Below are 23,375 nucleotides of genomic sequence, written 5' to 3'. Positions count from 1 at the left end.
GTTCGTCCAATCTGACTGGGTTCGTCTATCATACGAGCGACCTGTTCAACCGAAGGACAAACAGATCTGTCCTCAGACAAATTCAGATGGGTTTGTTTAAGAACAGCGTGGCCGAAAAATAAGGGAGGGCAGCAGGTATCGAGTTGTATTTTTATATTTTTGGTTTTTTTATATCTAAAGGCATTTTAGATATTTTGAATTTTTAAAATGTTTTGATGACGTGGTAGATGATTTGGAATGTATTATTTTTATTTTTTAAAATGCCACGTTAGTAAGTATTAACGATGTTAGATAAAAACTGACGGTAAAGAGTTTACTCACTTCAAAATCAAAATTCGGAGATTTTATAAACGAAATTGATTTTTAAGAACGGTTAAAAGATTCCAAAATCAGAGGCGGCAGGTGAATTTAAGCCATTAATTCTTTTTTTTTCTCATTATTTTTACAAGGGAAAAGGGGCAAATATGCCCCTATAGTATATGGTAAAGTGCAAGTAAGCCCCTAATGAATTTTCAATCTCAATTAACCCCTTAACCTTTTAAAGTTAGCTCACTTATGCCCTTAGTGTGAAGTTGTCAAAGACTCCGTTATATTTTGTGTACATGGACAGTTAAACGCTGACATTAACAACATATTTTATTCATTTTTTGCCACATAAGACTTTTCAGTCAAATAAAAAATTACCATTATACCCTTTGTACATAACCCTTCCAATACTCCCTGCACCTTTTTCATTCATCACTTAATCCCTTTTACTACCACCCATTCACCGCCAGCCAAAATAGAAGAACACCTCATAATTGATAAAAATAGAAGAAATGGATGAGAGAAATTTTGTTGATTTAAACGGCTCATTTCTTGAAGATCTTTGAATCGAACGGCTGGAACTTGAGAAAGAAATAAGAATAGTTGCCACAGAGATAGATTTGAAGCACAAGTTCATCACTGCTAGTATGAACTTCAAAACCAAGCACAAAAACCTCTAATCAAGATTCGATTTCTTCATTACGGCCGGCATCGGCAACAAACTATAAGTCATCAATCCATCTGAATATCCTCCATTGAGGGACTAAATCGCAATACAGTTATGGGTCTGGATGATTACGTCGAGAGATTCGCAACAGGATTTGATGTCGTTGCGCGCATTGGTACTCCAAAAGCTTAAAGACTCGCACCATTATCTGTCGCCGCAACATTTGTTGTTTCAGATTGTAGGATTTGAGGGCTAAATCATGAGTTGTTGAAATGCAGCTGAAATGAAATGAGAGTCTTTATGATTTTGGCTGAAACCTATCGGGAGTGATTAAATGGGTTTTAACTATTGTTTGTTAATGGCTGCTTTTGAGAAAGGGAAGAAGATTAATAAACCAGATAATTTATGGGTGGAATAAAAATATGAATCATTGTTTTGAAGATGGACATGTGGGCCCAGCTTTATCAAACATATCCACATCAGCATTCCATGTTGATGATAACTAACGGAGCTGCTCAATTCTTTAACAATGTTAGAATACAGGGCTTAATAGCTCCAACTTTGAAAGGTTAAGGGGTTAAATGAGACTGAAAATTCATTAGGGGCTTACTTGCACTCCACCATATACTGTAGGGGCATATTTGCCCCTTTTCCCTTTTTACAAACTATTTCCTCCTAGTTAAAAATAATAGTACTATTATTTATCATTTCCATTTGCTCTAAAATTATACAACTTCATTTTGGAATATGTTTAAAATTAAAAGAATATGTTAAAAACAAATTTAGGAAAAAATTAGCAAATCCGTAACAAAGAATAATTAAGAAATTTCGAAACAAAATTGCGAGGGACTGACTATTCTCATTACATTCCCCTCCATTTTTTTTCCTCGCTCCAAGAACAGTTTCTACGAAGAGATTAGCCAACAAAACTTGAATGGCCTTAGAATCAAAATCAAATCCACTGGAACAAGATCAAGAAGAAGAAGCTGACAACGACAATGATGCACCTTCTCTGTCACATCACCCTTCTGCACCACCCGACGAGGTCACTACTCTTTTCCAAGTTAAAATTTTATAATCTCTAATTGAATCTGTGTATATGTGAGCCAATTATTATAAGCTAGGGTTTTTAAGTTTCTGTTTGGTTAGAATCAATCAGATCCTGTGTGTGCTTGCGTTACTCTTAATGGCTGAATTAATTTAAGCTCCGCTTTACATGTATACAACTGATTAATAGTAGCTGAATGTTCTGCTATTGTAACTAGGTATGTTTTATTTGGTTGATGAGCTTTTATTGGTGTTGTATTTTAATGGTTAAAAAGCTAGTGTGCTTGCATATGCTACTACTGGTGTAATTAATTTTAGCTGAATCTGTATAGTAAGTGATAATTTGTTTTCTTCCTTTTTACCGAAATGGTGATAAGTTGCGAGTTTAAAAATGATATTTTTATTGTTTTGCACAGTTGTTTGACATTTCAACTACGATTGATCCTAGTTATATTATATCTTTGATAAGAAAACTTATTCCGAATGGTGCGAGTAATGATCAAAATTCCTATCAAGTTGATGCTGGTGATGCTGTCTATGGCAAAGAGTCAAATGCTGATTACATGGAAGAGTGCGGAAATGAAGCTTCTCCATATAGAGAGCAAGCTCAAAAATCAGTGGAAAATGGGGCTGAAAAGATGAAGTCGGTTGATGATGTTGATAGTTCTTGCCAAGATGGAGAAGATGAAGAGTCACTTTGTAGACTGGAACAGCCTCATAATATAGCTGGAGAAGATGTTTGGGAAGAGTTTGGTTGTGTTTTGTGGGATCTTGCTGCTAGTAGGACTCATGCTGAACTAATGGTAATTAATTGTTATTTTTTTCTTAGTCAGTGTAATATCATTCATTTGATCTTTCACGTGTTTTAATTTTGGATAATGATAAAGCAGTTTAAGATAGTGCCATGCCATGTACAACTTCAAGGTTGATGATATTGATATTCATCAAAATGTCTTTTTATAATATGTACAAGGGCAATGCTGATGTACGAATGCAACTGGATTTTATGGTGGGCGAACTTGTTCCAAATATGAAAGAACTATATTGCTCTTATTCCTGTTATCAGAGTTCTACTTCTCCTACTTACTAGAGTATTATTGTTCAATATATTTGCAGGTGGAGAATCTAATACTTGAAGTGCTTTTGGCTCACCTAGGGATTTCACAATCAGTACGAATTACAGTAAGCCACATTAGTACTTGTTACTTGAAAATTCTTTGAATTCTAAATATATCATTTTTCACTTCATTAACTTTATCATGGGACTGCATTTTCTTTGTTGGTCCGGTTTAGCTTAATGGCAATCATCAAGCCTTTACTTTTATCAGGAGATCTGTCTTGGCATCATTGGAAACCTAGCCTGCCATGAAGTTCCAATGGAGCACATAGTCTCAACAAACGGACTGATTGAAATAATAGTTGAACAACTGTTTTTGGATGACCCTCAATGCTTGTGTGAAGCTTGCCGGTAATATTACTTTGCTTGCATTTAAATGTTTTGTCATAGCTATCTCTTCTTGAATTAGGAACTTCTCAGTTTTTTTTGTCATCATAATTGGTGTTGGCTTATTGATGTTATGTTTTCCATTTTTCTTTTCTTTGTTTTATTTTTCTTTTTGCTTTTTATTCTTTTTCCAACCATTAATCTTCTATTATTTGAATCAGTTCATGCACTGTTATCACAAAGAAAAGACACCTAATTTTTTTTTTCAAGTATCTTATTTACATTCACTTTATGGTGTCATCTTATCTTATCACATGTCCTCTTAAAGTACATTCAATATTGTCGTAGTTTCTGATGAAATTGGTGAAATTCCGAGTCATTTTTAGACATCAAGGAGGATCAAACATACTTGATTTGCTTCATGTATCACATTGTTCCTATTCTTGTATGTTCTGTATATCTTTTTTAGAGTTAGTTTTCTTTTGGCACAGGCTATTGACTTTGGGTCTTCAAGGTGACCAGTGTAAGACATGGGCTGAGGCACTGCAGTCGGAACATATTCTGAGCCGTATTATATGGGTTGCAGAAAATACCTTGAATCCTCAGCTTGTAGAGAAGGTAGGAAAGTGTTTTATGCTCATTATGGAATCTGACAAATATTTGTGCAAGCATGGCACCTGACCAGTATATTAAAAATGGTCCGGACTGGCAGGGCAGGCTGCTATAACTGGAAACTGGTGGCTGGTCCGGTCCAGAAGTAAAAAGTCAGGAAATCTGAATAATATTGCTAGCAACACCATATTGCCAGCAATACCAACATGAAATCTATCAAACCTTCTTAAGTAGTAATGAGGTTGGTAGGCTGATGGTTAACGAGTTATTGATTTAAGATATTTTAGAAGCTAATATTAACTTTTAGATTTAACAATTTTTTTAGCATTAATAGATAATATGAAATTGCATTCTGAAGCTGATTTGCATAAAGCATGAAACTGCCGGTTTAGGCATTTGTAATTTTGTATTTCTGGGTTCCTCTTTTAATCCCTATCAGTTTTATATTTGATTGATTAACTTGTCTTTTTTCCTCTAGCTTAACAATTTTCCTTTTTGATCAGAGTGTAGGATTGTTATTAGCTATCCTTGAGAGTCAACAACATGTTTCAGCTGTTCTTCTACCTTTTATGATGAAGCTTGGCTTGACAAGACTTATGATCAGCCTGTTGGCTTTTGAAATGAGCACATTAAGGTGTGAAAGAGTGCCTGAAAGGTATGATTGCACTTGATCTGATGGTTGATACAGCTATGGCAGATCTGAGTTCTGTTATACAAGAATTAAGTGCTTGTTTGGGATTGCTGTTTAGGGTCTAACAAGTGCTTATAATATTTTCTTGCACTAATTGTTTTATTTTTTCTCTAATTACTCTTTCAAACCTGCTTTTTGAAAAAACATCAATTTACCTACATTTCTCAGACAACACTTTTTAAAACTCAAAAGAATTGTTTTTTTTTTGAAGAAGCGTTTTTCCAAACCTCAATGCGAAGCACACCTTAAATTATATTATTGTCAATTCCGTATAGAAAATGAATTTATTTAAAAGGTATATATTAACTTGTTGCTACTTCTGTGTGAATTCCTGTCAGTGAAGAAATTTCATTGCAAATCATTATTGGAGGTGTCCCTTCGGCTTCTAATATAATGGGAAACAATTGACAAACTTTATTTACCATAATTTCTTTTAAGTTGCATTGCATCTTAGTAGATTTTGTCACTTATTTCACCAGAAAACGATCACATTCTCTTTTCTTCTGCCTATGGGTATAGACTACAAAGACATATAATTTTCATTTGCACGGACTTGAACTTATTTTGGTACTTTTCTCTCGCCATGTCTGCTTATCTTCATTTGTGATGCATAAGCAGAAAATCAATTGATTTAGCAGCTTTAGCTTCATCAGCAAGCAATCATGAGGGTTTTATATGTCTTTCTGCAGAATACTGGCAAATGTGTTATAAATCTTTTGTCCGATTCTGATTTTGGATTTTTTCTTTCTTCTGTTAAAGTTTTAATTCTTTGGGTATTTGATGTTCAATGTATCTTCTGCTACAGGTATTCTGTTCTTGATGTGATTCTCCGCACAATTGAAGCTCTTTCTACTTTAGATGGCCATTCCCAAGAAATCTGCTGCAATGAAGAACTTTTTCAACTAGTTTGCGACCTGGTCAAACTGCCAGATAAAGCAGAGGTATGTCTATAGTCCGGAATTGAAGAATTATCGTTGGTCAAAATCCCATAAAATATGGTGAAAAACGTCTCTTCCCCTCTTATTATTTGTTTTCAACCAGAATCCAAGCAAGTGAAAAGTTTTAGTTGTTTTGGTTTGGGGATTGGAATATGATTGCACTCGTTGTTGTTATTCTAAGTGCCATTACTCAATCGTTGTTTGCCATCGAGCTGGCCTTATACAGCATCATAAAGAAATCCCTTTTGTCCCTATTCTATGCACCCTGGTTTCTCTTATTATAAGGGAAATAAGGAAGTTAAGTATTTTAGCAATATAGAAAAGTATATCTATTAATATAGGAGCCTACCAGAAAAATGGGTATCCCTTCCAAAGGAATCTCAAGTTAGAAATGGCGAGTCTGTCCGAGATACGACTAAATATTGTCTGAAGGCACAGTCAAATTGCTTTGCAAGATATTCTGATTCATTGTTTCTAAAAGCAGAGAAGGAAAAGCGTTTTTGTGGTGTGAATTTTATCTGTTTCCAAGTTTTTCAAGGTTTCTCCTTTATTAATATTATTAATAAGGGTGACTCTATTGCCAGAGCAACAATTGATTGAGACAGCAATATTTTCTTTTTTTGACAAAATTATACTCTTTTGATATGTATCGATTTTTTTCTTATTAATAAAAGAGGGAAATTTTGTCAATTTTTTTTTTTGCTCTGTTCATATCAATTATTGCTTTGGCAATAGCGTCACCCATTAATAATAATACTATTATTATGGTTGTTCTCGTTGAATAATTGTCTGATTGCAAATGCTTGCACTGATTCTGTTCTCTTCAGGTTGCCAGTTCTTGTGCTACTGCCTCAGTTTTAATAGCAAATATACTGTCTGATGTACCTGATCTTGCTTCAGAGGTGTCATATGGTAATTTCTATGTGCTTAGCAATTCATTAGGCCTTGACCGGATGGTAGGTGACACCTTAGATCCTTCTAGATTTGACCTTTTTACAGGGTTTGTTCGATATACTTCCTCTTGCCTCGGATGATTTGGATGCATGGAGGGCACTCTGGAGCATTATTGCTAGATTACTGGTTCGAGTAAAGGAAAGTGAGATGGACCTATCGAGTTTACATCAGTATGTATTGATTTTAGTAAGCAAAGCTGATGTGATTGAAGATGATCTCCTTGACCAACAATTAGAAATGACCAATGAAGAATCTAGGACCTCAACCAGCTCTAATGGAAAATCAGATGCTAGGAATATAGCTGTATCCTCCTTTTGGGAACTCTTGCTAAGAGTGCATAAAATTTGACTCAAAAATCTTATGCATTCCAGCAATTCACTTTATGCTCATTTATATTTGGGATAATTACTTTCACCCTGAGGTTAGGTCAATATTACTTTTTTCCAAATGCATTTTAATAAATCATTCTTTTCTCTTGACAATTTAATTTTATTTATCTATAACCTTCTTAGAAGAGGATTTTCATACCTAAATGTCAGGGAAAACAATAAAAAATGTAAAGAGCTAGTTGCAAAAAAATTTATAAACCTTAGCGTGTTTTGCAATTACAACATGAACTTTAAAATTTGGTAAAATTAGTCATCAATTTTTATTTTTTGGCAAATTAGAACACCGACTTATTTTCCGTTGTTAAGATGTTGATGTGGCTGCCGGGATAGTGTATATTCTTGTTTTCACTCTTTTCAATGGAAAATATCAGTGTTTCGATTCGCCGAAACATGAAAGTTGGTGACTGATTTTGCCAAGTTTTGAAGTTCATGTTTATTTGCAAATCACACTAAAATTTGTAATTTCATTTGCATTTAACTCTTTTTTTTAACTATAGATTAAAAACTCTAATTTTAACCTAACATGAGGGGTAATAGTAATCATCTTCTTATATTTCACACGCGACATGCAATGTTTTCTGTCCTTGACTTTTTCCACAGCTTCGAAGAATAGTCAATATTTTAAATCAGTGGATCACATCAAAAGGCCACAAGGAAGGTGATGACATGGAAGAACATTATGACATTAATGTAAAAGTTGGTGGATTGATGAAAAGCTGTCACAAACACATTGAGTAAGCTCTTCTCTCTATCTATCTCTGTCTCTGCTGTTGTTGCTCGCAGCAAAGTGGTGTGTGCATGTCTTATTGTCTTTTAGGCATTCTGCGAGAGTGAATTATAATAGTTTTAGATGCATTAACTATACCGCGAACATCTGTATCCTGTTCTGTGTTATGATCTAAGTATTTAGCAAGACTTAGTTTTTTTATCAGGGTCCAATGATTTAAAACTCCAAAAGTTTATCCACTTTTATCAAGTCTAGTTAAACCTTTTAATTTTATCAATTATAATCCGATTGAAGGATTTTGTTTTAATTATAAGCCAACTATGCTAATTGAATTAATTGAATTTGATAGCCTATTGTACTCCAGTCCTCTCATTGAATGAAGAAAAGGAAAATCTAAGAAAAGATAACTATGCAATGTCCGTCATGTAAATAAATTAAAATTAGACTCAATTGATTTCACTGGGCAGACTTGGTTACAATTAAAACAAAATTCTTTAAGTCGTATGCTATAGTGGATAAAATTAAAAGTTCTGCTTAGAATTAGTAAAACGTTTGAATTTTTTGAGTGATTAGATGTTTTTTAGACCCAAATTTTCCGTCAAAACTTACTACTTTGGAAAAAAAAAAATGACCTAGAAATGTACATAAATATAGGGTTGCATTGTAAATTGTTCTCAATTATGATGGCTCTGGTATCTTGGGACTTGATGTTCTTAAGGACCAAATATTTTTATTTACATGTTCGGATACGTTCATTTACCATGATTTGGAGGAGAGAAGTGGGTCATATGTATTTGGGGATGTATGCTAGAAAAAGCTAATACTACAACACATCAATGCATATGCATTGACCTTTTAAACAACCAAGTTGAGTATCAGCAACTCTCATTCTTAATTAACTGTTAGTTTATTATTTACTCATATTTCTTTGGTTGCTACATATTCATGTAGGCATTCAGTGCTTAAATCAGGCACCTAATTCCTTACTCCATAATTTTTTTTATCTAATACGGTGAGTGAACAAGATGTTCACAAAATTTTGTAGAATTCATTTGTACATGAGAATATCAGTAATTAAATTCTTAAAATTTTCTACTTGTCAAATGACCGACTAAATGGATTTATTTGCAAATGAAAGGTTAAAAGTTTCTAATGCTCCGTGTTTGTTTCCAGATCCAGTACTGTGAACTGATCTCATAATCGCCTTCCTCATTGTTCTATATGCAACTTGTAGAATTACCCAGTGGGAATATCAGGTTTCGAATTTCATTTAAAAGGATTAGAGTACTTATATCTGTACGCTGGATAGCTTAGCTTTCAAGAAATTTCTCTATTTCTGACGGGGATCAAGGTAAATCAGCTGAGAAAACGTCAAAAACCTAATGCAACTCGATCAGCTCAATGCGCATATGCTAAAGAAGTTTGAGCCTCCAAATTTTTGCAAGTAGCTAGGTTGTTACTGAACATAACTTATTATGTAGTTTGTACAGAAGATGCTATAAACAATTAAGAAATGAACTAGACTGTTTGTAGGAGTGTTACCTAGTTGAGTCAACTTGTGGACTATTCATAATAGATCCAAGAAAGTACTCAAAATTGGCTCGATTTTAATTGAGTTGAGCTTGAGTTCAAGATGCTTGATTTACTGACTTGCGAGTTTAATTGAGCTTTGGTTAATATTTTTTTTCATCCTTAGTAATTATATGTATTTTCAATTCTTTTTATACCTAGATTTAATTTTTAAATATTAATACATACAATGTGAGTTGAAGCTTCTAAAACGAAGCTCGGTTGAATTTCAGTTGAGTTTTGAGTTTTGTACATTAGAATTGAGTCGAGCTTAAATTTGAGTTTAATGGTATTTCAACTTGATAACACACCCAATTGTTACTCTCAACTGCATACGGCGAGAAATGTTAAAATACAGAAAAACAAAATACAATTATAATTCTTAGTCATTCATAGCAGAAGATGCAAAATTCAAAATTCTACTTGGCTAGCTATACAAGAAATTTTGATTAGATTCATTCACATCACATGAAATCTTCTATCAGAGGCTGGTAAAACAGCTTATAAGCCTCCATAACTTCAAGATACCACATAGCTTCTCGATCCGGAGATGATGAAAGATCAACAATTTTGTGAACCTAATTAAAGATAAACACACACCCCAAACCAAAATCCGAACAAGTCAGGAAACAGAGCGCTAATTTTAATTTATGTATAAAATCCTAATAATTAAGAAAAAAAAATTAAATCCTTATGATTTCATCAATTCTTGTCAAAAATTTAATTTGATCAACTAGAGTTTAATCTAAAATTATTCATTCAACTTTAATCTAATTATAATATTTAAGAGAGAAAATGTATTTTAGTGATGTAGCTGTGTTAGATCCATTTTATGTAAATGTGATGATCGATTTGGATTTTTTTACAAAATAATTATTTTTTATTTAATTTTTTATGTTTTTAAACTATAAATTGATGAATTATTTTGGTATTGTAGCCATATTACATAACAAAATAAAATAAAGTAAAATGTGGCGTTCACAAAAACAACAAAATATATAATCACCGAAATCTCTACAGTTTAAATAAACTTGATTAAAATAATTTTTTTTTTTAGTTATAATCCATAAAGATATAAAAACTTTAATTTTTCTCATAAATCTTCTAAAATATACCTTAATCATGGGCGTTTCATCTGCAGCGGCAAAATAACCACCGATCACCATAACATACATTCCTACATACAAACACAAAAAGAAGGAATTCAAATTTAAGACTACCAAAAGAAATGCAAACGAATAAAAAGAAGACAAGTTTAACAAATGGGAACGTAAACCTAATTCCCAGCGGCGGGATAGGAAGTCGCCGGAGAGAGAAAGCTGGATTACGCCGGTACCGTCATCCAGAAGAAGACGGCCTTCGTCGTCGTTAAAGACTACGATTCCCTGTAACCAAGCGCGTTGGAATAAAATGGCGCCTAGAGTTAAGGCGTTTTGAGAAGGCGCTTCGCGTGCGTCTTTAAGCTGCGCGCAGAGCAGCTTCAACGCTGCTAAACTGTAATCCATTTCCCGCTCTCTCTCTTTCTTTCAATTTCGCCATATTTAAAATTTTTCAAAGCCAGATGACGCGTCGTTGGTTGCCTTAAACGACTCCGTTTCAATTCTCGAAAAATTAAAACTTTACTTTGTGTAAAAGTCTAGCTGGCAGCTTTTTATTGGTTGGGTGCATTACAGTCAGTACATCAGTGAGTCAGTATCAGTATATAACGAAAATAACAGAATTCCTAAAGTATGGGAGAAAAATCTGAGAAAATATATATTTTAAATAAAATGTGAACGTTGTGGGATTTAATTTTTCTGTTTTATAAAGATTTATTATGTAGCAGAAGCAGTAAAATTGTAAGTTTGAAAGAGTCTAGTCTACTACTTTACAGCTGAATTCTTGATTCTGTTCTTCATATGTAACTAAATTCATATTTTTCTTTATATTTCAGCTGCTTTCTTCTTTTTTATACTAAAACAAACTTATCTTTATTTACACACAAACTCTACTGCACTCTAATGGAATTATTTCGCTATTCTAATCACAGACACTATCAAAAGATAGGCAAGACTGCTGTGTCCTCTTGGTAATTTTTTTTAATCATTTATTGATTGATTTTTTTTTTAGGTAATTGCACAATATATCATGAATGCGTGCTTTGCAATGCTAACACGAACTTCAACTTTGATAATTTAAAGAAAATGTCATTAATTGTAATTCGGAACAGCGGATATTACGAAAGTTCATAATTTATTAGTGTTATGAACTTTTTTTCCCCTCCTTATATGTTTATATCGTTCTTTAATTATTATTTTCTTAGGTTGCCCAAGACTACATACCAACCGGATGAGCAGTTTCTTGCACATAATGTGCCCTCATCTTTGAAAATAGTAAGCTGTTTTTTCTTGTTAAAATTATCTGATTTTAGTTATTTTCTATGTGAATCTGATTCTGTTTTTTTTTTTTTTTACTTTGAAAAAGCTGGCAGCAAGATCAGCGAAGGTATCTGCCATGCTCAAAGAAAATCCTAATGTAAAATATTCTAGTCTTCTCCAACATATTCCTACTGATACAGATATTCTTGAGCTTGTTGAAAGATTCTGCCATGGATATGAGCTCAATTTCTCTTCTGAGAATGTCATCTCACTCATTTGCATCGCAAATTACTTGGAGATGACTGACTGTTACAGCAATAACAATCTTCTTGAAATGGTATTAAGGTTCTTTGACGAAAAAATCCTTTCTAGTTGGGATGAAACTATCAAATCTTTACGTTTCGCTGGTAGATCCTTGAAAGAAGCAATGCGTTTGGGTTTGTTTAACGCTTGCGTGGAGTCTCTTGTCGAAAAAGCACTAGTTAAGCCTCACCTTCTCGGAGATCCGATGCTGAATTCAACAAGTGAGGAGGATAGCGGAGATGAGGAGCAGGAGGAAGAAGACTATAAGCGAAATTCGAGGAGAAGGCTCTTTGATCTTGGTGGGAATTTAGAAGATCTGACAGTGCTTCCACTTCAGCTATATCAGCCCATTATTCGGACAATGATTCAGCGTAAAGTCCCAAAAGAGTACACGGCTGTTTCTCTTTATAAGTATGCAGAGAAATGGGTCGTCTCTAACAGTGAAGGAGGCCAGAATATTTCGATTCTCAAACGAAATTCCCCAAGAGATGTGATTGAAGCAGTGGAAAGCCTTCTGCCTAATGAAAATGGACTAATCCCCTGCCCGTTATTGTTCATACTGCTCAAATTCGCAATTTCTTGTGAATCAAGTAATGAATGTAGAAATGGTCTCGAGATTCGAATTGGAAAGCAGCTCGAACAAGCAACAGTCAGAGACCTAGTAATGCTCTCTCAAGGCTATAATACTAAAGAAGCAAAATATGAAACTGAATGTCTGAAGAGAATAGTGAAGCATTTTTACGAAAACTACAACAGCCGTACTACTTCTGGCCTAAACTCCGTGGCGGAACTGATAGAAGAATTCTTGGTGGAGGTTTCTAGTGATATAGATTTGAAAATCGACACGTTCATCGCGATTATCGAGATATCGACTGCAGCAACATCAGCAACTCATAAAACTGCAGATAGAATATACAGAGGTATCGATATTTACTTAGACAAGCATAAATATTTAACAGAAGCAGAAAGAGAGGAAGTATGCAGCATGTTGGATTGTCATAAAATGTCATCTGAAGCTTGCGAACATGCGGTCAGCAATGGAAGATTGCCGTTGAGATTTGTCGTGCAGATACTGTTTGTGTCACAGTTGAAAATGAGATGCTTAATAGCAAATCAGGTTCATGAAAAAATAAAAGATGAAGAAGATGAGAATGATGTGAAACTAGAGGGTGGTGATGATGAAGAAGAAGAAGTAATGAATCAGATGGGGAAAATGAGCTTAAAATTGAGTGATTTGGAGAGAAAATGCAGTGCGATGAGAAAGGAAGTTTGTTGCAGTAATCAAGAATTGAAAAAAGAGAAGACTAGCATGTGGAAGCAAATGAAGAGAAAATTAGGGTGCACAAACAGCATTCAAGATTGTAACAGCCAACTCAAGAGGAAGAAGAAGAAGAAGAAGGTATATTCAAAACATTGATCTCTGGATTTATCTTTCTACTATATTTATTTCAGTAGACAGCTAAGTAGCCTGGATACTTTATTCAATCAATGTTTCCCATTTTGAGAACATTGTCGGAAACTTGGCGTTTCTGTTAGGAAACTTCATTTTTAACATAGAAAACCTTAAAATAAAATTGTTTCGGCATGTCTGCGTCCAGTTTTTCCGTATCCGTCCCCGTGCTACATAGGTAGACGTACAGTAACAGAATCATTCTTCTTCATAAAAATAACAAAATATTGGCGAATTGAATTTGACCGGAAGAAGAGGGAGAGTTTGGGAGAGTTTGGGGGAGGATGTGAGAGATTTGGCACATAGTCGCTTTAGCGGAACTTACTGGTAGTTTCAGTTTTCTTTTGTTTTTATTCGTTTGATATGCATAGATCCTAGCCTTCATATTTTATGATTGAAATCTTTAATTTCATAAGCTACATTTGATTGCAAATTGCAATACAAGAAATAAATGCAATGTCTTATTTTGATTCATTTATCAATGTTACTGAGTATTGCACAAAATGAAGTTACACAGTTGATAAAATACCCTCTTTAATAAGTATTGCAACAGAAAATGAAGCAAAATAGACAAACTTTGAGTGCTATTTAGGTAATGAGAGCGATGCCACTGGCAAGCAAGTCATCTGCCAAGACTTTATTTGCAGCCTCCGACGGATGAAAACCGTCCCAGAATACATACTGAGATGCATTTGCACAAGTTCCGATCGACTTGGAATTGCATAATATAGATGTTTCTAATAATCCGGTTCCGCAACAAGCTTTTCTTGCCTCGACAAATCCTGCAACACCAAATCATCAAATAATTGAGTATCGCCTTTCAGGTTCTCTTATTAATCAGAGATAATAGAACTATAGCCACCAGTCCTTGTGTTGTCCGTGTCATATTAATCATTCAGTTTCTAGTAAAAACAGGATATCTAGTCCCGGTTACACTTGTGGAGTCTCCCCACGTTGCTAAAATAACAAGTGCAGCCGGGACTGAACATACTGCCGCTTGAAATTAAATTTCTCTGAAATTGAAATTTGATTAATACGAAGTAGCAAACAAATCCGGCCAGATCTTCTATGATATCATATTAAATAATCAATTCAATTGAAAGGTCAAGCTGTTAGATGAGATTCCGACTATGGTTTAGATGAGGCAATTATATATTAGTGTCAGAAGATTGTATGTACCATAATCAGAAGGTTTTGTAACAAGATCATAAAGAGGTTGATAGATGTCGAAAACGACGATTTTCGCTCCTGGCAGCTTGCTTAGCAGAATTTGAGATGTGGCATTGAGCTTGTTATTGAAGGATACTGCATCCCTGTTTAACCTTGCCACACATTCATTGCTATCAAAGCCAAATATCGTAATAGCTGCAGGCAAGCATCCGAGAGGAGGCAACGATGTTACTCCAATTCTTCGAGCTCCCAAATAGTACAATTCCTGTGCACAATGAGAGTTTAGCAAATAGATCGCTACTTACAAGCCTATATTGCATAAAAACTTCTTAAATTATACGTTTTGATGTTTTGTTTTCATTTCTGAAAACACTTTTAATACTCTCTTTAATAAGTTTGTTTTTTCACTATTAGAAAACATTCATTTAGCCCCGGAAAATCCGTCGATAAACGGGTTTAACGGTTCTGGATGGAATTTATTCTCACAACACCTGGGATGAGAAATATTTAGCGACTGAAATTTGAGGCCATCACTCAATTACCGATAGAATATTCCGTCGCTAAATATATTTCCATCGGCAAAATACAAATGTTTTGAACATTTTCTCGATGAAATTATGGCGCAAAGAAGATATGTTTGCGACAAGAAAATCGTCGATAGTTATCCACGAAATGTCCATCGGTGGTAAATAAATACGTATGGAATAACCGTCGGTCATTCCGTCGGAAATTTCTGGCGTTTTCTGTTTCAACGTTTTTGTTTCCATGCAATGTAAGATACAACTATAGAATTAAAAAAGAAATTACCCGAATGAAATGTGAATATGATTGTATGAGAATATCAGAGAATTGATCAGGCGTAAATCTCTTGTTGAAAAGAGGATTAATATAATAATTTTGGACAAAATCACTAGATCCAGCACTTAAAAGGTAGATTGCTTCAGATATAATTGCTGATGCATTTGATGGTCCTGCAATTCTCATCATCTTTTTCTGGTAGTCCTTATAATACTGTAGCTGCAGAGTCAATGGAATTGCATGCTATACCACCAACAGAAGATCATCAAAGAGTTAGAAATTGAAATTAACAAGATACCGCTTAGTAGCACAGACACTTAATTCAATCAACGCTTCTGGTTTCAAAGACATATCAAAAACTGGCATTTTGTGCAGAAAAAATCATATTTATCATTGGAAGCCTTAAATTAACACCATTTTCAAGTATCCCATTTCTCCGTATTTGTGTCTGTACTTCACAACAAGACAACTAAGTAGTATGAATATCCCGTTTAATTATTATTTCTCATTTGAAAAATGTGCATAGAATTTGACATTTCGTACACAAACATCATTTTTAACATAGAAAATTTTAACATGACATTGTTTCCAAGCGTCACGTATTTCCATATTTATGTCCATGCTACATAGCAAGACAGTATTTCCATATTTTTGTCCATGCTACATAGCAAGACATCTAAATAGTTTAGACACTTCATTCGATCAATGTTTTCTATTCCGAAAATGTGTGAAGAACTTGGTGTTTCAAACACAAAACTTTATCTCACATATAAAATTTTAAAATAACACGGTTTCCAAGTTTCTGTGTTTAAGTTTTCTGTTTCTCCGTGTCCTGCCACGTACTAAGACATTAAAATATGAGAGATAGAATATTAGTGTTTGTTATATGGAGTTACATATAATTTAGCTGTAGAGTCAGAATAACCAGAAGCACCAGATGCAAAATTGGCACCAATAAGTAGGTTTTTGCCTTTAGCTTTTTGACTGAGGTAGGCTGGTGGAAATGAAGTGAAGCCCAAGTTTTCAGCTGTTTTTAAACCAAATAAAACCAATTAGAAAAGAATTATATAACACATGTAAATACCGAAACGAAAAATACTAAAATGGAAAATAATACATATTTATTATCAAAATATGTGGCAAATATAAGTCTTAGAAGTACTCTCGAATAATAAAATTCTACAATGAAAAACGTCGAAACGGAAAAATTAAATAGTACCTTAATACCATTTCAAAGAATATGTCGTATAAATAGAATCTTTAAGTTTTAACAGCATTTTTTAAAATAAAAAATATTTATATGAAATCAATGAACTATAGCTCAAATAGTATAAGTGTTGGACAACAAACTGCTAGGTCGTGGGTTCAAATCCTCCCACAAGTGCTCCCCCTCCTCAATTATTAAAAAAAATATTTATACAAAAAACAAAGAAATAATATTTTTTATGAGAATGTATTATAAATATAGGGTTTTCAAGTCTCAAAAATATCTCCAAGAATGAAACTCCAAAATGGAATCGTTGAAACAAAAGACATCAAAATCACATTTTTTAATAAAACTAGCTTATAAATATAGATATAGAGTTTTCGAATTTGAAAAGCGCTTACGGAAATGAAACTCGAAAACAAAAATGCTAAAATAAGAAAACAACAAAATGAAATTCTTTTTAATAAGAATAGAATATAAAAGTAGAATTTCCGAGTTTCGTAAGCATTTTCGGAAAGGAAACTCCGAAAGGCAAGACTCGAAAAGTTCCGCGTGCAATAAGTAACCAATAATGTTAAAAAAGTAGTAGTATACCAGTGAAATCAGAGGCAAGTTTTCCATTACAGAATCTACCGGTTGGTCTGTGATTGACAAAATCTCTACCATAAGGAGGAAAATTTGATTTAACAATGGTGTACAGACGATTATTATTGCCTGCATCAACTACAGAGTCTCCAAATATAAACATTGCAGGAACCAGAGACTGTGCATTGGCCATTGAAACCAATACAAAAATAACACAAAATAAAAAATAAAAGATAGAATTTGAAAACTCCATTTTTTAACTTGTTTTTTTTTCCCTTGATTTTTGCTGGTGTGTGAGTGTGTATGGGTGAACTTGGAAGTGGAATTTATAGTGTAAGTCCAAAAAAAATCAAGATTCATTTAATTGTGGGGAAATTATAAATTAGTACTATAAAAAGATTGGTAATTTAAGGTCACTGTCTTAAAACACGTGGTGTTTGGGAACGGTTAAACCGGAAACTGCTGGCTGGTATAGAAGCAGTTAAGAGCGAAGATTTAGGTCATATACTGAAATTTGACCGGTCTGACTGAAGTTTAGACCGGTTAAACCTATAGAAAATTGGCTTGTAAATAATAATAAAAAAAATTACATATCTATGAATCGGAACAACTAATATAACCAGGTCGAGTCAATTTGTTCGTTATTCGGAATTAATTCAAAAAATTGAACTCGATTTTAATAGAATCGAATTTAAATTTGAGCTACTCGAGTTAATCATTAAGCCGAATTTAAGTTTGAGCTACTCGAATTAATAACCGAATCGAGTTTCAAAATTTAAATACCCAATAAATTCGCAAGTATAATAGAGCTATAGTCAATTTACTTTATTACTATTTATAACTATATTTATTTATAATAATACATCTAGTATTAAATTAAAGTTGTAATATTTATATAAATAATCGAGTTGAGTGAGTCGAGTTCAAATTCCAATTGTTTTATCGAGTTTGATATCTAGAATGAAACTCGATCGAGTTTGAGTTGAATTTCGAATTTTAGATTTTATATTTGAGTCAAGCTCGAGGTTGACAATAGTTCAACTCGACTCGATTACATCCTCAGAACCATCTAGTAAATTATGAATTTGTGATCGGTTCGGCGACCTAGCTAACGTACTTAACCCAATGTCACAGACACACAGTAAAACATTAATGTACGTAGTAGTAGGTAAAATGCCCAATAGTTGGGAGTAATTTCATCCACACTCCTTCATTTTTATCTCTTTTCCTCGAAAGTCCTTTTGTTTTAATTTATAACCATAAAATCGAGGATTTTTAATTGATACAATGCCAATATTTTTTGACACAAAAACTGCAAAATTAATGATAATATTTTTTTATTATAACATTAATTTACAAATAAGATATTAATTGTATGATTGTAAATAAAAATAAAAAAAAGTATTTCAATGGAAAAGAAAAAGTTCACTAATTGCCTCTTACTTGTCATTCAAGTTATAAATTTTGGAGAATTGAGCTGTTTTTGAGTAAAATCATAAACATACCTTAATCTAAATGATAAGAGAAACATAATTTATGCTAGTATTAACTTTGTGTTTACCCCTTGGAGAGCCTAAATAACTCAAAATTTTGTTTAAACTAAATTAACTGATTTATTTCGGTTACAGTTTTGGTCAGTTATTATAATTTTTTTTAATTCGGTTACAACTAAATATCTTAAAAATCCGGTAACCGAATTAACTAAATATTTTTTATTTATGTTAACTTATCATTATTTATATTTTATCATTTTAGCTGGGTTAATCGACTAATTTGGATAATTTAATATGTTTGACTAAGAAATAAAATAACTCGGTTAATTTGTGTCGATTAAATCGGCCAGTTCTTAAGCAAACCGACGGTTTTTTTTCACTCTTTACATAAATCTTTAACAAGGATGTAGTATAAGTTATCAAATAAAAGCTGGAATTATTGATATAATTACACAAAAAAATAAGGGCAATAGTTGGAGTTTTCGTGTCCTAATGAGCTTGATCTTTTTAGCTGTCCTAGCTTCCAGGATACCCTGCTTTTTATTTTAATTGAAAATAATAAATGGCGATGATCAAAAATACTAGAAAAACAAAATAATAATAATAATAATAATAAATGGCACTTATATTTAGATCATTACAAACCTTTGTATTGTGTGCCCTTATTTACTACTGCTGCAGTTCTTCAATCACTATCACATACAATTTCAGATAAACAGCTGCACTTTTTCAAAAACAATTGGTCATCGACTTGGATAAGATAATAAGTATGGATGGCCACGGTTCAATACTAAATTTAAAGTCAAATTATTCTACTATAAGGAATAGACTAAAAAATATTTCAATTAAATTTATAGGTATAATGTAAAAACATGCACCCGATCTTTTAATCACTTTTTAATTCTATCCTCACGTTAAAAACTGATCAATTATATTCTATTTTATATTTTTTTCATTTCAATTGTATTCTTAAACATTCATTTGACATTTCTTTATTTCAAAAAAATATTAAAAAAATTATTCAAATTGACATTTTTTGTATTAAATTGATTATTTTTTTTGCATCAAGTTGATCTTTTCTGAAGATTGTTTTTGAACTTTTTTAAATAGAAAATATCAATTTAATACTTAAAGGTACCATTCAAACGAGAAAATTCGAAATAGATTAAAATTGATCAGTTTTCAACGTCAAGATAGGAATAAAAAGGGACTCGAGTGTTTTTAAGGCATTAGGCCAAATTTAAATTTGATAAATCAAACTTTACAATTATTTTAGTTTGATTGATTTTTTGTGTTTTGTTTTGAACTAATATCTTTAATTTATGAAATCAAGCTGAACTAAAAAATCATTTTTTTTATAATCTAAAACCGAATTCATTAGTTTAATTCAGTTATTTCAATTTTTGCACACTCTAACAACCCTTCTTAATTTAAGTTATATAAGGGCATCTCCAACCACAAACCATCATCTAATATTAATTAGGTGATTTATCATCAAATCCACTCCAATCATAATCACTTTTTTCTACAATAAAAAGAATATTCTTTTCCATTTTTTATATTTTAAACATTTTTTTACTTTAATATTTATACACTTTTATCAATAACACCCACAAACTTATTTTTATTACATATTAGTTCAATTAATATAGATAATAATAATTATATTTTTGTCTCGTTAAATTATTAATGTAATATTTTTAAATCATTGTCTTATAAAATTATTTATATAATATTTTTATGTTAATTTAAAATTTTATGAAAAGTAAATGATTATTATATTTTAATATTTTCATGTGTAAAACTATTCTATAATATTATAAATAAATAATATTAATATATATTAATATATATTTAAGTTTTTAATTGTAAATGTGTGGAATTAAATAAAAAACAAATTAAAGGTATTAAATTGTATTTTTGTCAAATAATTAAATAATGAATAGTAAATAGGTGAATTCAAATAGTAAATCATCTAATTTGATGAGAGAGGAGATTTTAGTGTCACAAAACAAGTGACACATTTGAGATGAAATGTCACTTGTTTTAAAACAAGTGACATGCATTGGAGATGGCCTAACATTGAATAGATATGCATACATCATATATGCTATGTTCCTTTCAGAATAAAGGGATCTACGAAGAACAGATAGCGCCGATGTTCTTCCAAAAAAATTCGGTCATCTCGGAGAAGATGACCGGAAAATTATCCGGCGGCGGTGGTTGGATGGTATTGGCGGTTGGGTTGGTTGATTAAATGGTTTAAAGTGGGTTGATTTGTTTTGTTTTTGTCTTTTCTAAATTAAATTAGGGGTACTTTAGGTGTTTGAATTTTTAAGGTATTTTGCTGACGCGGCAGCTGACGTGGCGCCGTCAGTTTTTTTAAAAAAAAAATAACAATTGACTGAAAACTACGGCGCCAGGGGTATTTTCGTCATATTTGGGGCTTAGGGGGTTTTGCGAGCGCCGCCATAAATATCAGGGGGTTTACTGATCGTTTTTTTTATCAGGGGGTTTGTCGTAAGATGCCCCTAAAATCAGGGGTCATGGGTGATTATTACCCTAAAAAGATAGACTGAAGAAAATGCATGACCATGCTAAATGAACTGATAAAGAGTTATCATTTTCAGTCTATTTTAAATCAGAAAACTAATGATTGATTATTATAAGGATGACAATACTATATCTTATATTCAAGGGTTAATGTCAAAAAAAATCACGAACTTTACACGTTTTCTCATTTTAATCACGCAGTTTAAATTTTCTCATTTTCATGCACGAACTACCATTTTTTCTCAAATTCATGCACGGTGCTGAGGTGGCACTCATTCATTGTTGCAAAATGATCTCCACCTCAGCAAATTACACCAATGGAGCCATGACACCTCAGCACCGTGTATGAATTTGAGAAAAAGTGATAGTTCGTGCATGAAAATGAGAAAATTTAAACTGCGTGATTAAAATGAGAAAACGTGTAGAGTTGGTGAATTTTTATGACATTAACCCTATATTCAATCTGAATATCGTGTGACAAAGAAATTAAAATATTATATAAAGATTAAATAATAAAGGTTAAATTGGATAATCGATATCCATATGACTTGAGTAGTCAAAATATCTTACTAGAGGTAGGGGTGTCAAAATGGGTTGGCGGGTCGTGTTCGTGTCGTGTCGACCCACTGACACGATTAGGGTCAACACGAACACGACCCATTTAACTAATCGTGTCAAAATTTCCAACCCTAACACGACACGAATTTTAAACGAGTGACACGACACGACACGATTAACACGTTAAGATAAATGGGTAACACAATTAACACAATTACACGGCTAACACGACACGACTAACACGACCCACTTAACATTTAAGATTTTTTTAAATCATATAAATATAATTTTAACCTCGAATTTATCAATTAATTTTCAAATTGTAAAATTTTAATATAATTTGTTTATTTTTATATTAATATAATTAATTTAGTAATTTTATTATATATTTTTTATGATTATAACTATTTTATTTTTATATTATTATAAATAATAAAATTTATAAACGGGTTATGTGGGTTAAATGGGTTCGCGAGTCAACCCGTGACACGACCCATTTATTTCGTGTCATAAACGGGTTGACACGTTTTCGACACGAACCCGCTAAGCCTCAACCTAGATTCGCCAAACTTACGGGTTAGACGAATCGTGTTATCGTATCATGACCCATTTTGACACCCCTAACTAGAGGCCACTTATGACTCGTGAGTCGAAATAGAGATTTTAGCCTACTATCAACACTATATGAACTTACGGGATCACATACTAAGAACATGTCCAAAACAGTTATGGGTTGTACAAGTATAATAAAATAAAGTGATTAATAGATTATTATATATATAATTCATAATATATATAATAATAAATATATATATTAATTGAAATTTGAAATTTAAGGATAAGTGTTTTCCTTAAAATATTATCTGTCAAAGATAATAATAATAATTAATATATATACATATATATATGTATATATATATGTATATATGTATATGTATATATATATGTATATATGTATATGTATATATATATGTATATATATATATGTATATATATGTACAATTATCAAACAGGGGTTTTTGATAGATATAAATTCATAAGAGTTATAAAAAAATTTAGTGTATGAATATGATTGCAAAATGCGTTTTTGTATAAACTTGATATGTGTTATTTTCTTATAAATAGACTCTTAAATTTAGGATTTTACATATGTGTTTTTTTAAAATAAACACAATACATAATCACTAAATTCGTAATTGACTTGTGAAGCAATAGTGCTAGCATACAAGCATTCGTTTTGGCAAAATTTTGTTCGTGTGGATACTTGTAGAGAACGTATTTTTTTGGAGGCATTTCTGATCCGAGTCAAGGTTACCACCAAAGTGAACCACCTCCTTCCTTCCTACATTACTGTTTAAATTCGACATTCGAGTAAGTTTTAATTATGCTTTTAGTCTACCTCTTCGAATTACATGGATCTTATTTTGAGTTTTTGATAAAAAAAAAATTGAAATTCCGCTGCGTTATGAACCTAAAAAACCCAACTATACATATATACTTTTTCCAGATTAATATTAGAGTTTAGTGTGATTTATTGTCTAATTAGATTTAGATTTT

General features: G+C 32.4%; 4 protein-coding genes across 6 annotated transcripts; 2 read left to right on the top strand and 2 right to left on the bottom strand.

Moving 5' to 3' along the window:
- Positions 1-1,744: 1,744 nt before the first annotated feature.
- Positions 1,745-9,464, top strand: LOC126661880 (uncharacterized). 3 transcript variants are annotated; one of them, XM_050355769.2, is made up of 12 exons: positions 1,745-2,018; positions 2,490-2,823; positions 3,137-3,202; positions 3,349-3,488; positions 3,956-4,082; positions 4,580-4,731; positions 5,573-5,708; positions 6,533-6,617; positions 6,688-6,962; positions 7,649-7,782; positions 8,727-8,787; positions 8,949-9,464. In XM_050355769.2, exons 1-11 carry the CDS (start codon positions 1,972-1,974, stop codon positions 8,752-8,754), a joined length of 1,524 nt encoding a protein of 507 aa, XP_050211726.1. In that variant the 5' UTR covers positions 1,745-1,971; the 3' UTR covers positions 8,755-8,787; positions 8,949-9,464. The 3 variants fall into 3 exon arrangements, with proteins under 3 accessions (XP_050211726.1, XP_050211719.1, XP_050211722.1); XM_050355762.2 differs by having other exon boundaries at positions 1,746-2,018; positions 2,437-2,823; XM_050355765.2 differs by lacking the exon at positions 8,727-8,787 and having other exon boundaries at positions 1,748-2,018; positions 2,437-2,823.
- A 151-nt stretch (positions 9,465-9,615) lies between these two features.
- Positions 9,616-10,875, bottom strand: LOC126664974 (uncharacterized). The gene is made up of 3 exons (XM_050357612.2): positions 10,621-10,875; positions 10,460-10,521; positions 9,616-9,922 (listed from the first exon to the last, which is right to left on the bottom strand). The coding sequence occupies exons 1-3, from the start codon at positions 10,847-10,849 to the stop codon at positions 9,809-9,811; spliced, it is 405 nt and encodes a 134-aa protein (XP_050213569.1). The 5' UTR covers positions 10,850-10,875; the 3' UTR covers positions 9,616-9,808.
- A 387-nt stretch (positions 10,876-11,262) lies between these two features.
- LOC126666070 (BTB/POZ domain-containing protein At5g17580-like) lies at positions 11,263-13,589 on the top strand. The gene is made up of 3 exons (XM_050359030.2): positions 11,263-11,412; positions 11,647-11,716; positions 11,808-13,589. Exons 1-3 carry the CDS (start codon positions 11,345-11,347, stop codon positions 13,419-13,421), a joined length of 1,752 nt encoding a protein of 583 aa, XP_050214987.1. The 5' UTR covers positions 11,263-11,344; the 3' UTR covers positions 13,422-13,589.
- A 313-nt stretch (positions 13,590-13,902) lies between these two features.
- LOC126666071 (GDSL esterase/lipase At5g22810) lies at positions 13,903-17,520 on the bottom strand. Its single transcript, XM_050359031.2, has 5 exons — positions 17,224-17,520; positions 16,319-16,449; positions 15,432-15,665; positions 14,634-14,889; positions 13,903-14,236 (listed from the first exon to the last, which is right to left on the bottom strand). The coding sequence occupies exons 1-5, from the start codon at positions 17,465-17,467 to the stop codon at positions 14,043-14,045; spliced, it is 1,059 nt and encodes a 352-aa protein (XP_050214988.1). The 5' UTR covers positions 17,468-17,520; the 3' UTR covers positions 13,903-14,042.
- Between the last annotated feature and the right edge of the window lie 5,855 nt (positions 17,521-23,375).

The sequence above is a fragment of the Mercurialis annua genome, linkage group LG1-X, assembly GCF_937616625.2.
Source record: "Mercurialis annua linkage group LG1-X, ddMerAnnu1.2, whole genome shotgun sequence".
NCBI lineage: Eukaryota > Viridiplantae > Streptophyta > Magnoliopsida > Malpighiales > Euphorbiaceae > Mercurialis > Mercurialis annua.
The sequence above is the reverse complement of the archived record's forward strand: the minus strand, read 5'-3'. Positions and strand labels throughout refer to the sequence as shown.

Bases quoted from the DNA above. Each gene is read 5' to 3' on its own strand.
- LOC126661880 (XM_050355762.2), top strand. From the start codon at position 1,908: ATGGCCTTAGAATCAAAATCAAATCCACTGGAACAAGATCAAGAAGAA. The intron at 5,709-6,532 runs GTATGTCTATAG...TGTTCTCTTCAG, and splicing joins AACTGCCAGATAAAGCAGAG to GTTGCCAGTTCTTGTGCTAC. The intron at 7,783-8,726 runs GTAAGCTCTTCT...ATATTCATGTAG, and splicing joins AGCTGTCACAAACACATTGA to GCATTCAGTGCTTAAATCAG.
- LOC126664974 (XM_050357612.2), bottom strand. From the start codon at position 10,849: ATGGATTACAGTTTAGCAGCGTTGAAGCTGCTCTGCGCGCAGCTTAAA. The intron at 10,522-10,620 runs GTTTACGTTCCC...GTTTGTATGTAG, and splicing joins ATCCCGCCGCTGGGAATTAG to GAATGTATGTTATGGTGATC. The intron at 9,923-10,459 runs GTATATTTTAGA...ATCTTTAATTAG, and splicing joins ATGAAACGCCCATGATTAAG to GTTCACAAAATTGTTGATCT.
- LOC126666070 (XM_050359030.2), top strand. From the start codon at position 11,345: ATGGAATTATTTCGCTATTCTAATCACAGACACTATCAAAAGATAGGC. The intron at 11,413-11,646 runs GTAATTTTTTTT...TTATTTTCTTAG, and splicing joins AAGACTGCTGTGTCCTCTTG to GTTGCCCAAGACTACATACC. The intron at 11,717-11,807 runs GTAAGCTGTTTT...ACTTTGAAAAAG, and splicing joins TGCCCTCATCTTTGAAAATA to CTGGCAGCAAGATCAGCGAA.
- LOC126666071 (XM_050359031.2), bottom strand. From the start codon at position 17,467: ATGGAGTTTTCAAATTCTATCTTTTATTTTTTATTTTGTGTTATTTTT. The intron at 14,890-15,431 runs GTAATTTCTTTT...CATTGTGCACAG, and splicing joins CATATTCACATTTCATTCGG to GAATTGTACTATTTGGGAGC. The intron at 14,237-14,633 runs GTACATACAATC...TTGGTGTTGCAG, and splicing joins TACAAAACCTTCTGATTATG to GATTTGTCGAGGCAAGAAAA.